The following is a 12,656-nucleotide window of genomic DNA, read 5'->3' as shown; positions in this document are numbered from 1 at the left end:
AGTTCTTGCTTCGTCCGTCTCTTTTAGTCTCTGATGTCCACCACAGCCTTTGGCCTGGGTTCCAAGTATTTTGCTTTGTATGAGGTAGCTGGTGTTGGCATCCAGTGGCGAACTATTAGCCAATCACCAGTAGAAGGCGATGATTTTAACCTTGGTCTATCTATGATGATGCTCATCATCGATGCTGGTGTGTATGGTGTGCTCACCTGGTACATAGAGGCCGTGCATCCAGGTATCAAATCATTGTCCTCTGAATTACCACCATCCTGTTCTCATTTCTCTTTAGACAGATTGTATCATGTGTTTTCCCTCTTTCATAGGAATGTATGGGCTGCCTCGCCCATGGTACTTCCCTCTGCAGAGATCCTATTGGTCAGGCAGTGGGCGTGTTGAGACGTGGGATTGGCCATGGTGTGGAGGTGGGGCTGCCAGGCTCAGTGTGATGGAAGAGGATCAGGCTTGTGCAATGGACCAGCGAAGATCTGGTATAGATAAATGATGACTGGGGCTGAGGGACTGCTTGTAGACAAGATTTAAATGTTGTATACATCCACTTAACTAAGCCAAATTTGAACCAATGGTGATTTAAACTAACTTGTTAACTAGCAAACCTGGTCCATTATTCTTCCCCATGTAATGCAATGACTTAACTACTCTAAACATTCCTGTTGTCTCACATTCACGTGTTAATCAGGTCGTAGAATAATTTCTTTGTCAGTCAGAACTGGATGTTGGACCTATTCATTTGAAGTTGTTAGTTTGGCTATATTTCTGAATCTTGAATCCATAATTACTTGTAATACACTGATTATACCAGATTCAATGTGTACTGCCCTTGCAAAGGCTAAATTGTGACAACAAAAGTAGTTAGTAGTCAGGTGATATATAGTGTATGTGACCACAAAATCAGTTAAGAGAGAAGGGAGCACCTGACAAAGGTGTAAGTTAATGTAATATCTATTTTTATGTTTAATAGTGTCTTTTGTATTTCACTTATTTTCTCCTTTTTTTGTCATTGTAACCACAGAGGAGATGAGGGGCATAGAGGAGGAGCCGAGCCACCTGCCATTGGTGGTGTGTATAGATAAACTGACCAAAGTATACAAGACTGGCAGCAAACTGGCCCTGAACAAACTGAGCCTCAATCTCCATGAAAACCAGGTTGTGTCCTTCCTGGGACATAATGGTGCTGGGAAGACCACGACTATGTGAGTTGAACTAGTGTGTTTATGTTTGTGGTTGTGAAAAGTAATACTCATATATAAGGTAATGACTGAAGATTTATAATTTTACTACCTTGTTCTATCTTAAGGAGAGGTCACCCCATATCCTATGTAAAAGCCTCATCTTAAATATTTCTCTATGGAATTAGTTACTTCTGATTAAATAAGCATCCCCTCAAGTTAACTTTTTTGAGTTACTAGTGGTAATAGAAGTCGTATTTTAATAATTGTGGTTCCACTAAGAACAATAATTATTCAAAAATGCAGCAGAGGCAGACGTTTTATTAGCAGGAACTAGACTGATAAACAGTATCTGAATCTGAATGACAGTGAGGCTGATGTCAGTGAGATGAAGTGACAGAAACACAGGATCACAGGCTACATTGATTCCTGTGAATTCACTGTGCAGAAGTAGGTCATTTAATTCTTCAGTAAAGGTTGATTTAATCGCTAATAAAAGCTACTGTATAGAGGTTTAATTACTGAATGTACTTGATCAATAATAATAAATCTTTATATGGTTCCTCATGTGAGCACTGAGGTTATGTGATTCACATACTGCCCTTGGTTATTATACTGACATACAAATCTTGTTTGAATTGCCTGTTTCACTGATGCTTTTTCTACTGACGGCTGTCGGTAGTTGTGACTTGATGTAAATCTTTGGCAGGTCCATCCTGACGGGCTTGTTTCCGCCCACCTCTGGTTCTGCCACCATATATGGTCATGACATCCGCACGGAGATGGAGCGTATTCGCCAGAACCTGGGCATGTGTCCACAGCACAACGTCCTATTTGACAAGCTGAGTGTGGAGGAGCACCTGTGGTTCTATTCCAGACTCAAAGGCATGGCGGAGGAAGACATACGCAAAGAGATGGACAAGTCAGTACAAGTCAACTGCACTACACAAAGATAGTTAGATTAGTTCCAATAAACGACTTAAGATAAATAGATAAAAATAGTGTTAAAAAGTACCCTGAACCTTCTACCTGATGGCAACAATTCATATTTGCACTGAAAATAGTTTGCCATTATTTTACCTCTGGGGAGAGCAGCATAAACTACATTGTCTAGTACATTGTAGAGGTTTTTACTACACACAGTTATGATCTTATTCACTTTTTCTAACAGTATCTGAGTGTCCCACCAAGGACTCTTGGGTACATGTACCTGTTTAGTAAGTTAGAAGTGAAACTGAGCCACAGCCTTCATTTGAAATAGGGTTCTCATTTCTTTTATCCATTGAACTAGAGTGTTCTTTAAAGTTAGGATTTCCAGCTTCTCCCTCTGCTGACTGATTTTCTCAGCTGCTGGATTCCTGCTCCATCTGGTGCCTGTTGTCATGCTGTTCTTTGGCTGACTGTACCTGACTCTGGACTCAGTAGTGCTGTTTTGCTGTGCTGAGTGCTGTGTCCTTGTCTGATCAGCTTGTACGTTGTGTTTAAGTTTAACTTAGACTGTTCCAACAGATGGTAACTTCTTTCCAACAACATGGCCAAGATATGAATTTCCCTTAGCTGTTCCTGCTCCATGTTACACAGCGACAACAGGAAATTGTCACTGTGTAATCTGACTTGCTCTTGGTGTTACTTTTATGGACTCCAGCTGGTTGTCCAGTGACAACTAATGTTCTATGAGTCTGTGGTTCCAGTGTCATCTGCTATGCAGTAGTGCTCCATAGAATGTCACAGGAATACAGGAATTCCTTTAGACCTGTGGCCATCAATCTTTACACATCCTCCCTCCTCTGTAAGGGTTGGGGGCAGTGACAATTTCTTGTATATATGTATATTTATATACTGAGTTTCTCTGTATTGATGTTATTGTGTATTTGTGTTGGTGTGGATCTTTCCTGGTTGTGGTTCCCTTTCTTCCTGTCTGAGTTGAAAGCAACTGTAACAAGGCAAAACAATTTCCCTCTGGGATTAATAAAGTTTTTTGAATTGAATTGAATTGAATTGACAACTTACCCCGGGGCTGAAATCATGTTTTGCTGTATGGGGTGCTCCAAACTGATCTGACTTGGTTTCACTTGGTTTGGTTTCTTATTTTTCAATTACTTTTGAGCTTCTGTTGGTCAAACTCAACATTCCCCTGTAGAATTAGTGTATTTATTAATTTACTGTATATATTGAATCAACACATCATCAGTAGGATAAAACTAATCTGTTTCACAACATTTTAAAAGCAGCTCACATTAGAGTTCAGTTACATAGCTATAGAGCTAAACCTACTGCATAACTGTAGTTAAAGACACTTCAACACTGCTGAATGAGCAATTAACAATTTGCTTTGCTCTGTGTGCGTGTGTGTGTGTACAGGATGATTGTTGACCTGGAGTTATCCAACAAGCGTCACAGTTTGGTGCAGACTTTGTCAGGTGGGATGAAGAGGAAGTTGTCTGTGGCTATCGCCTTTGTTGGCGGCTCCAGGGCTGTCATCCTGGATGAACCCACAGCGGGGGTAGACCCCTATGCCCGCAGGGCCATCTGGGACCTTATCCTCAAGTACAAACAAGGTGAGTTAAGGCTCGATGCCAGAGGATCCCAAATGTTCTAAATACAAACCTCAAAATGTGTTTTCCTGTAACCATCTGTACCTACAGCTAAGCACACCAAGCAGATTGTCTGCATTAAAGCATATCCTTCAGTAACAAAGGACCTTTTCCACATGATTTGCCTTTGTTTGTTTTTTTGGAAGGGTTAAGCATCTGATTTGATTCCTTGAATGAAGTTAAAATAGTCTCCTTTTGTATTTAGTCTTCGCATTGTTGTTACAGATACACTTCCTGTCCTGTTTGACTCTTGGCTCTATAAGTGCAGTGCAAACCAGCTATTGAATATATGTAATGTACCTCTGCCTCAGGCCGTACAATTCTGCTGTCCACTCACCACATGGATGAAGCTGATCTTCTGGGAGACCGCATTGCCATCATCTCACATGGGAAACTCAAGTGCTGTGGCTCGCCACTATTCCTGAAGAGCACATATGGAGACGGATACAAACTGACACTGGTCAAAAAGCAGAGTGAAGGCAGAGGTGTGTTAATGTACATGTGTGCAGTTTTTCTGGATGGGTTTTATGAATGACTTTGTTTCTGTTTGCCCACCTGCTAGGCTGTTAGGCTGTCATTTGAGAAATGCACAGTAAAACTGATAGTAGGAAGAGTCAGTAGGTGTAGTATATATAATCTTCACGCTTTAACAATTCTGTCATCCACTGCTTCATCCATCCATCATGTCATGTGTTTTCCTCTCATCTGCCAGGCCAGAGCAGTCAGCTGCAGCCTCCTTCCTCTTTGTCTCCGTCCTCCTCTCAGTCACCTTGCTCGGAGGCTCGGGTCACTCAGTTCATTTGTCAGTTTGTGCCGTCCTGCCTGCTGGTGTCTGACTCCAACACTGAGCTGTCCTATGTGCTGCCTTCCGAGGCTGTCAAGAAGGGCTGCTTTGAGAGGCTGTTCCAGGTACACATACTCAAACAGACCCTGCCTGTGATGCCCTGCCAGACATCAAGTTCATTCAACATGTAGTAGAATTTTAGATAAATGCAATTTGAAGTGTGCTTTTTAAATGGCTATAGAATAAAAGAGCATTAAATATGTGAACATTATTCTTGTAGATATGCTTATATTGAACAGATAAAAGTACAGAGAGCCTTAAACAAAGATAAATTGTTACTAGGGCATGTGTGACAATTAATCATGTTAGGTTAGGTCATATTGTGAAGCCCTGTAGTGTTATTGACTCATCATTAACACAGTGAACATAATTTGACACCACTTTCTACTGTGTTTGCTCCAGGCTTTAGAGCAGAGCTTGGACAGCCTGGCCCTGACCAGTTTTGGGGTGATGGACACCACCCTGGAGGAAGTTTTTCTCAAAGTGTCTGAGGAGGACCAGTCTCTGGAGAACAGTGATGCGGGTAAGACAGTGTTTATACCCGTGTATCTAGATAATTCAACACCACCACAAGTTTTTAGCTTTGAGTCATGACTCTCTACAAAAATAGATTTCTGGAAAAAGTGCACTGTCTGCATAAAAGTTGTGGGGAAAGGTTTAGATATTTTTAGAATTCAATTTTTGGCTCCTGGCTGAGATAATGATCTTCTCTTTCTCTGTCCCTGGACAGACATGAAGGGTTCCCCAGGGGGCAGCTCAGTGGGGAAATCCTCAGTGGGGTCAGGAGACCCGAGAGTGACACAGGGTGAGACTGGACCTTCAGTGGAAAGTGAGAAGCCAGAGGTGGAGCTGAGTAACCTAGTGATGTGCTCAAAAATGAGCCAGAGCCAGTCCTCTTTGAAGTCCACCTCATCCAGTGGCTCAGTGAGGGGGGATGAAGGAGGACTCTACTCAGACTTCTATGGAGATTACTGTCCACTTTTTGACAATGGCCAGGAGTCTGACTCTGCCAGCCTGAGGGGTAAGACAACATGATGGCTGATGTGCTGTGTCAGACACTGGCTTTTCATCGTAGTCACTGACCATGACAGCTGCAACTGAGAGATGTTGGTTCATACCTTTTTTCTTTTGCTGTTCACATTGGGGTGTCAGAACATCCATAGGAGATTTGTTTCTAAAGCAGCAGTGTGTATCCTCTTTGGATTTTTTTAACTAGAAATACGCCCCTAAACTTATCAGAATGTGGAGATGTGCTTATTTGCTTGTGACAAAGGCTCACTCTTCCAAGTAATCAGAAAATTCCAATTACTTCTGCTTAGTTAGTAGTTTTAGAAGCATTCTCATTTATTATAATTTCAGAATGATGCTATGCAGAGCGTAGTGGAGTTTGCAGAGTTGCAGTTACATATTGTAGCTTTAAGTGACATGCATGAGCGATTTAATGGATTTATGTGTAGACACTATCTCTGGTTCAACTGCATCAAATCAGATCCTGTCTATAACTGTAAATGTTCTGCACTTATATAGCGCTTTTCTACCTAGCTGGTACTCAAAGCGCTTTACACTGCGTTTCATTCACCCATTCACACACACAAGCACACAAACACATAAACACTCACACCGATGGCAGAGCTGCTATGAAGCTGACCTGACTCACCAGGGGCAACTTGGGGTTCAGTATCTTGCCCAAGGACACTTTGACATGGCAGTCGGGAATCAAACCACCAATCCTATGATTGGGAGACAACTGCTCTCCCTATTGAGCCACAGCCACCCCAAACTGTCAGACATTTGAGTTTTCTTCCCATTTTGCAATTTTTCATTTGTTATTGTTGATGTTTTTCTTCACCTCCAGGAGATGCAGAGAACACCTCGTCCCCAGAGCCACAAGTCTTGGAGGGCCAGGGCAGCTTCAAATTGGAGGGTTGGTGGTTAAAGCTAAGTCAGTTTCATGGTCTTATCATCAAGAGGTTCCACTGTGCCAAGAGGAACACCAAGGGCCTCTTCTCTCAGATCCTTCTACCTGCTTTCTTTGTTTGTGTGGCCATGACCGTGGCCTTATCTGTGCCTGAGATTGGTAAGATTTTATATGTATTATTTAGAGTCCTGCTTATGGTGAATTCACACCATAATTTTGTGTATATAGGTGGAGGTGCTGAAGTTCATAAGTGTTGATAATAACCGTTAAGATATTGGGTGATTACAGTTTCCTACAGAGCTGGTTGCTGGTGGTTTTATTCTGCCCTTTTGGGGTCAATTGCCTAACAGGTTAGCTTGAAAGAAAACAAACCTGTTCAGAGTATTCAGAGCCACAGATGTAGAGCAATCACTGTAGCCAATGCAGACTATATAAAAATAGATGTAGTCAGGCATGACATTAGCCATTGGTTTGCATTGGTGCTAGTTAGTTTTCTGAAAGCACTTGTCACACTTTCCTGCTGCTATCTGCCAAACAATGAAATGTGACTGACTGGTGATTTCAGCAGCTTGCTAAATTGTGTTTCTGCTGTATGCTGTATGTATAACACACTATAAATGCCAGCCTAAAGATTTTGCATACTGACTAACAACACAGCCCCCATATAGAGGTAACATAAATCTTAATGAAACATTGCAGACAACATTTCTTAGGGACCTTAGTGTAACTTTTTAACCCTTGGCACAATCTACTGTTTCTTGTAACATAAACAGAGCTGTGAATACAGGAGCTGGAAGAAGAGCGGGCAATTGCACTTAAAGAACCTTAGACGTTGGCTTCAGCCTCCTTCTATGGTAGCTGTTGGTTTTGTTTTCAATGTGAAACCTGCATCCAGCACTTATTTCAAACAACTCCTTTAATGTTAAAGAATCTTACTGTGGTTGCATATCATTTTCAGAGCAAAAGTATATTACATTCACAGTGTGATCTATGAACAGTATGTTTAGTAGTTGATGATAGAACCAACCCACTAGCAATATAATTCCTACAAAAACAGCTTCTTTAACAGAATCTAGTTCTTGAAAACAGTGGGAGCACCTGGAATATCTAATCTCCATTTGTTCTTTGGTGAAAAGGTTGATTTGTTAGCACCAAACGGGAGTGGATTAGTGCAGCACTATTAAATTACAGCATTTAGATAATATTTGGGAACCCTTTAAAAACACTAAATAATAATCAAACTGGAAATGGTTAACCCCCTGTTTTATGATCAGGGCTCTTTTCTTATATTAACAATGCTGGTCTTTTTTTTGTTTTGTTTTGTTGTACAGGAGATTTGCCACCTCTGATCTTGTCCCCATCTCAGTTTCATAATTATACCCAACCTCGAGGGAACTTCATTCCCTATGCTAACGAAGACAGACCCCAGTACAGGTAATTATAACAATAAGGACGTTTGTTTGGCATTTCTATGCAGTATCTGTTTCTTTTGTTTTAAATCTTTAAAACACAGACATCAGACAGGGTCAGATTCAAACATGACAACTTCAAAACTGAAAGTGAATGTATGGAGCTATGGAAGATTTCTGTCTAAATTGTAACAAATCAATCACAGGAATTAAGTCAAATACTATACAAATTATTATTTAGCATTTCTTTTTATGCATTTACTGTTGATTTGGGTTTTACAAGACCCATACATATCATTAAAAACTGTATTAAGACAGAGGACAGATTAATTGACTCCCAGACTCCCTGACTTCTGTTATGGTGGGATAATTTACACCTTATCATTCTTATGTATACTGAATGTAGCACTGACCTAATTTCCCTGCATAGATATAACCAGTCAGCAGTGGATTTGTTCGAGTCTGAATGGAAAAAAGATCAGGACCCAGTGCAGAATCTAAAAGTAACATTTTTGCCCTCCTCTCTCAGGAGTAAACTGTTGCCAGACGCCAGCCCACAGAAGATTATGAACACCCTCCGTCTGCCCTCAGGCGTGGGCGCTACTTGCGTTCTGAAAACTCCCTTTAACAGCACCCTGGACCAACTTGCGCAGACCCTCAACCCCAGCGCCAACAACTCCAAGACTCTGGCTGCCCGCTACTTTGATTCCATGTGTCTGGACTCCTTCACCCAGGGTGTCCCGCTTTCTAACTTTGTACCCCCTCCTCCTTCACCAGCACCTTCAGATGACCCAGACCCTCGCTTCGAGGACAGACTGTGGAATTTCACAGTTGCTCCTCCAACCACAGTCCATGGTGATTATAGAAATATATCAGCCTGAAGTGTTGTTGTAATGTCTCATTATCTTGTATTAAAAAGCTATAACACAATAACATTTGATAAAATTTCAACACAACTTTCTCAAGAGCTTTAAGAAAGGTTTACTAATCTGCAGGTCAGGTATTATAAGCAGTTCCAGTTACCCTGTTTCTCAGTAGGACCACCTGCAAATGCCATTGTTTTTCAATCATTTAATTAAGGCACCATAGTTTTCATTCTGACAATACAGTTGGTTTCCATTTGAGTCAAGAAATCTGCTAGATTATTATTATTATTAAATCTGCCATATGTGGGCTCCTTAAAGATGTTTTTCTTAGTGTGTAATCACCCAAAATACTATTGGGTTAGTTATATTAGGTTAAAATAATTATTACTTAAGCTTTAGCTTAGTAAGCTTAAGTAAGTCCGATATTTTATTGTTTATTTAAGCAACCTCATAACTTACAAAATCAACACAATAATGCAAAAGACGCTCATTATTCACATATTTTCTTAGTAGAATTTTTTTAGTTAGTAGTATTATTGTGATGTGTGATGATAACAATTTATTGCATCCATGGCTGCCCCCGGCCGTGCTCTTCTTCTGCAATCCTCCAACTTGGAAAAATATTGCCACTAGCTGCTAATTAAAATTTGTGCTACATTTGTATGGAAACGCTGTCTGCCGTCTACTGTGAAAACACCTTTGTTTTTGTTTGCTCAGAGCCTGCGACATTCCCTCCTCCACTCCCCCTGTCAATCCATGAGCCTGTACGTTGTACCTGCTCCATGCAGGGGACAGGCTTCTCCTGTCCCAGTGGGGTGGGAGGACACCCACCCCTCATGAAAGTGGTGACAGGTGACATCCTGGTGGATATCACAGGACGCAATGTCTCTGAGTATCTGCTCTTCACATCGGACAGACTGCGGCTGCACAGGTAGGAACACTTCAGAGAATAATAACTACTTGGGGAGTTTAACAATACATACTAGAGTCATTTCATATTGGTTTAAATATGATCACTGAGGTGTGGCATATACTGCCATTACTTTGCCAGTACATCAACTAACTGTTTACTAAGCTCCAAGTAATGTAATCAGTAGTTAGCTCCACAAGTTAAGGCTCGGTAATAATGACATTTAAATATGATTCAGCATAAAGTTGTATCCTTTTAACTACTTATTTTGGTCCCAACAGATATGGTGGTCTAACGGTGGGGAACATCCAAAAATCTATCCCAGCATCCTTTGGGAGAAAAACACCTCCAATGGTTCGCAAAATTGCAGTTCGCAGCTCGGCTCAGGTGAGATCGCCCCTCTAAACTGGACATGAAGTTTTCTAACCCAGTATAAACAGTGGCTGACAGAACAGCTGACAGAACAACCTCTTGTGTCCAGGTCCTGTACAACAACAAAGGTTACCACAGCATGCCAACATATCTGAACGTCCTTAACAATGCCATCCTGCGGGCCAACCTACCTGCATCCAAGGGCAACCCTGCTGCCTATGGTAACTGCATGCTAGTTAAATGACTGGCAATGATGTTCAGTAAACTTGTAGTTGTGGACGAGCTCTTAGTTTGCTTAATATCATTTACACAATTTAAGTTGTGTGTGTGTTTTTCAGGCATTACACTGACAAACCACCCAATGAATCGAACCAGTGCGAGCCTCTCTCTGGACTACTTGTAAGTTACTCAGCAGCACTGATTGTGGCTGAAAATAACTGAGCACAGTTACTTCCCACAGCCTAAAGACAAGTTTATGTATTTGAGGGCTGAAAATTATTATGAGTTATTAATTAATAATTGTTTTTAAAAGATGAAATCCCTTGGTTTCAATTAATGGCGACATTTTGCTATAACTTGAGCAATTTTGGCAGGATTATCAGTCAGTGTGGACAGATTAATGATCACATGTTTTGTATTGGATTGTTTCCATTCCCTGTTAATGCAAATCTTTGTTTTTTATTATACTTAATCCTTCCCTCTCCAGGCTCCAGGGGACAGATGTGGTGATTGCTATCTTCATTATTGTGGCCATGTCCTTTGTACCAGCTAGCTTCGTAGTTTTCCTGGTTGCAGAGAAATCCACCAAGGCCAAACATCTGCAGTTTGTCAGCAGCTGTGACCCCGTCATCTATTGGCTAGCTAATTACATATGGGACATGGTGAGGAGTATAGATGTCTGGGACGTGTGTGAGAGTGGTTCTACAACCCCAGTTCCAAAAAATGCAATGATTTTCATATCTCATAAACCCACATTTTATTCTCAATAGCATAGAAACATATTACATGTTGAAGAAAATGAACCATTTTAAGTAAGTGTAATTTTAAAAACATGTCTCAAAACATTTCGGAGAGAGGCAACAAAAGTAATTAAGTAAAAGTAAGAGCTCAAAGAACATTTTGCAACTTATTACACATGATTACATTGCTGCATTGGTTTAGGAAGATAGTACACTGCCTGTCCTTGATTAACCTATGCAAATTGGTAAAAGGCTCCAATTGGATAATTACTGCATGGATGATTATTTTTTTAGCTGCTTTAGTCATTTAACTCTAACTGATGCAGTGAGTAGCTTCTCATTTCTTTAACAACCATGTCAGAAGACACATCCTGTGGTTGTGGAAAAAAATGTTCAGGGGGTCAAATTATTGGTATTATTGTAGTTGGTCAGGTCTAGGATCAGCAACATTGACCTGAATATACTGAATGACCAAGTTATTCTATCAAGGATTTTTTCATTTTCAGGATTCATTGGGCTCAATTTGTGAAAGAGTGGTTCAGGGAGCATGATACATCATTTTCATGCATAGCGGCCCGACTCTCCCATCATCAAAACAAGATCTTGTAGAAGAATTAGTGCATCTCGGAAATAAATGTTAAACTTATCGAAACGATGCCACAGTGCAACAAAATATTAGAGTGTGTGACAAAGAAAACCCAGGATTGTTGAAAAATTGGAATCCTGTATCAAGCAAGAATGGGACAACATTTGTTTCGGAAAACCTCAGTAACTGGTCTCATCAGTTTCCAAACGTTTAGAGACCATAAGTAAAAGAGGGGATGCTACACTGTGCTACACTGTGCTAAAAATGGCTCTGTCACTACTCTTCAGACCTTCAGATTGTTGCTGCTTTCATGGAATTTGAGTTGTAACAGATGAGAGGGTTGTGGATGTGAAATACAGTAAATGTTACAGGTTGTTCAGGTATGATCATTCTGTCAACTCATGTCTCCTCAGCTGAACTACCTGGTACCTGCCACATGCTGCGTCATTATTTTGTTTGTGTTCGACCTGCCAGCCTACACCTCCCCAACTAACTTCCCTGCTGTCCTCTCCCTCTTTCTTCTCTATGGGTAAGACATCTGACTACACATACACACACACATTGACATACACAGCCATTCTCTGGTTAAAGTTCATAACAGTGGGGTTCAGTAGTCTCAGTACTTGTTAGGGTTAAAGACTTAGTTGACCTAAATTACAAAGACATTGAATGAAATTCAGTCATTGTGAATTACTTACGCTGGAGCTACTTGACATGTCCCATTTCAGCAATAAAATATTAACAAAACATAACAGATAACAACAGTAGAAAGTATTCTTTTAAGTGCTACACAGCAATTTCTATTCCAAGATCACAGACGGGCTGTAAACACAGAACCATTATCTTTGACTTAAAAAGAGAGAACGAGAGAAGACAAGATGTTTTTCGGTATCTCCCTGCAGAAGACACTGAAGACCACATTTCTCCATGCTTTGTCTTCATTCTGATGTTTGATGGCAAACAAACTACTTTCATATGTGAAAAAACAACAGTGATAACTGTGACTTTGAATTC

The 12,656-nt window shown here is 40.7% G+C and overlaps 1 protein-coding gene across 2 annotated transcripts in view; it reads left to right on the top strand.

The window, feature by feature from the left end:
• The window catches only part of abca2 (ATP-binding cassette, sub-family A (ABC1), member 2), a 71,232-nt gene that overhangs the window by 48,724 nt on the left and 9,852 nt on the right, over nt 1-12,656 (top strand). For both annotated transcript variants that reach the window (XM_026342243.1, XM_026342242.1), the window contains 18 exons: nt 28-232; nt 321-485; nt 1,028-1,208; nt 1,894-2,106; nt 3,546-3,742; nt 4,090-4,263; nt 4,491-4,687; nt 5,025-5,145; nt 5,353-5,643; nt 6,478-6,699; nt 7,872-7,974; nt 8,479-8,804; nt 9,533-9,746; nt 10,007-10,112; nt 10,207-10,318; nt 10,436-10,496; nt 10,804-10,978; nt 12,056-12,171. In XM_026342243.1, the coding sequence (XP_026198028.1) occupies nt 28-232; nt 321-485; nt 1,028-1,208; nt 1,894-2,106; nt 3,546-3,742; nt 4,090-4,263; nt 4,491-4,687; nt 5,025-5,145; nt 5,353-5,643; nt 6,478-6,699; nt 7,872-7,974; nt 8,479-8,804; nt 9,533-9,746; nt 10,007-10,112; nt 10,207-10,318; nt 10,436-10,496; nt 10,804-10,978; nt 12,056-12,171 (3,179 nt within the window). The remainder of the gene's footprint in view (nt 1-27; nt 233-320; nt 486-1,027; nt 1,209-1,893; nt 2,107-3,545; nt 3,743-4,089; nt 4,264-4,490; nt 4,688-5,024; nt 5,146-5,352; nt 5,644-6,477; nt 6,700-7,871; nt 7,975-8,478; nt 8,805-9,532; nt 9,747-10,006; nt 10,113-10,206; nt 10,319-10,435; nt 10,497-10,803; nt 10,979-12,055; nt 12,172-12,656) is intronic.

This window comes from Anabas testudineus, chromosome 9, assembly GCF_900324465.2.
Source record: "Anabas testudineus chromosome 9, fAnaTes1.2, whole genome shotgun sequence".
Taxonomy (NCBI): Eukaryota; Metazoa; Chordata; class Actinopteri; order Anabantiformes; family Anabantidae; genus Anabas; species Anabas testudineus.
This window is presented reverse-complemented; position numbering and strand designations above follow the sequence as displayed.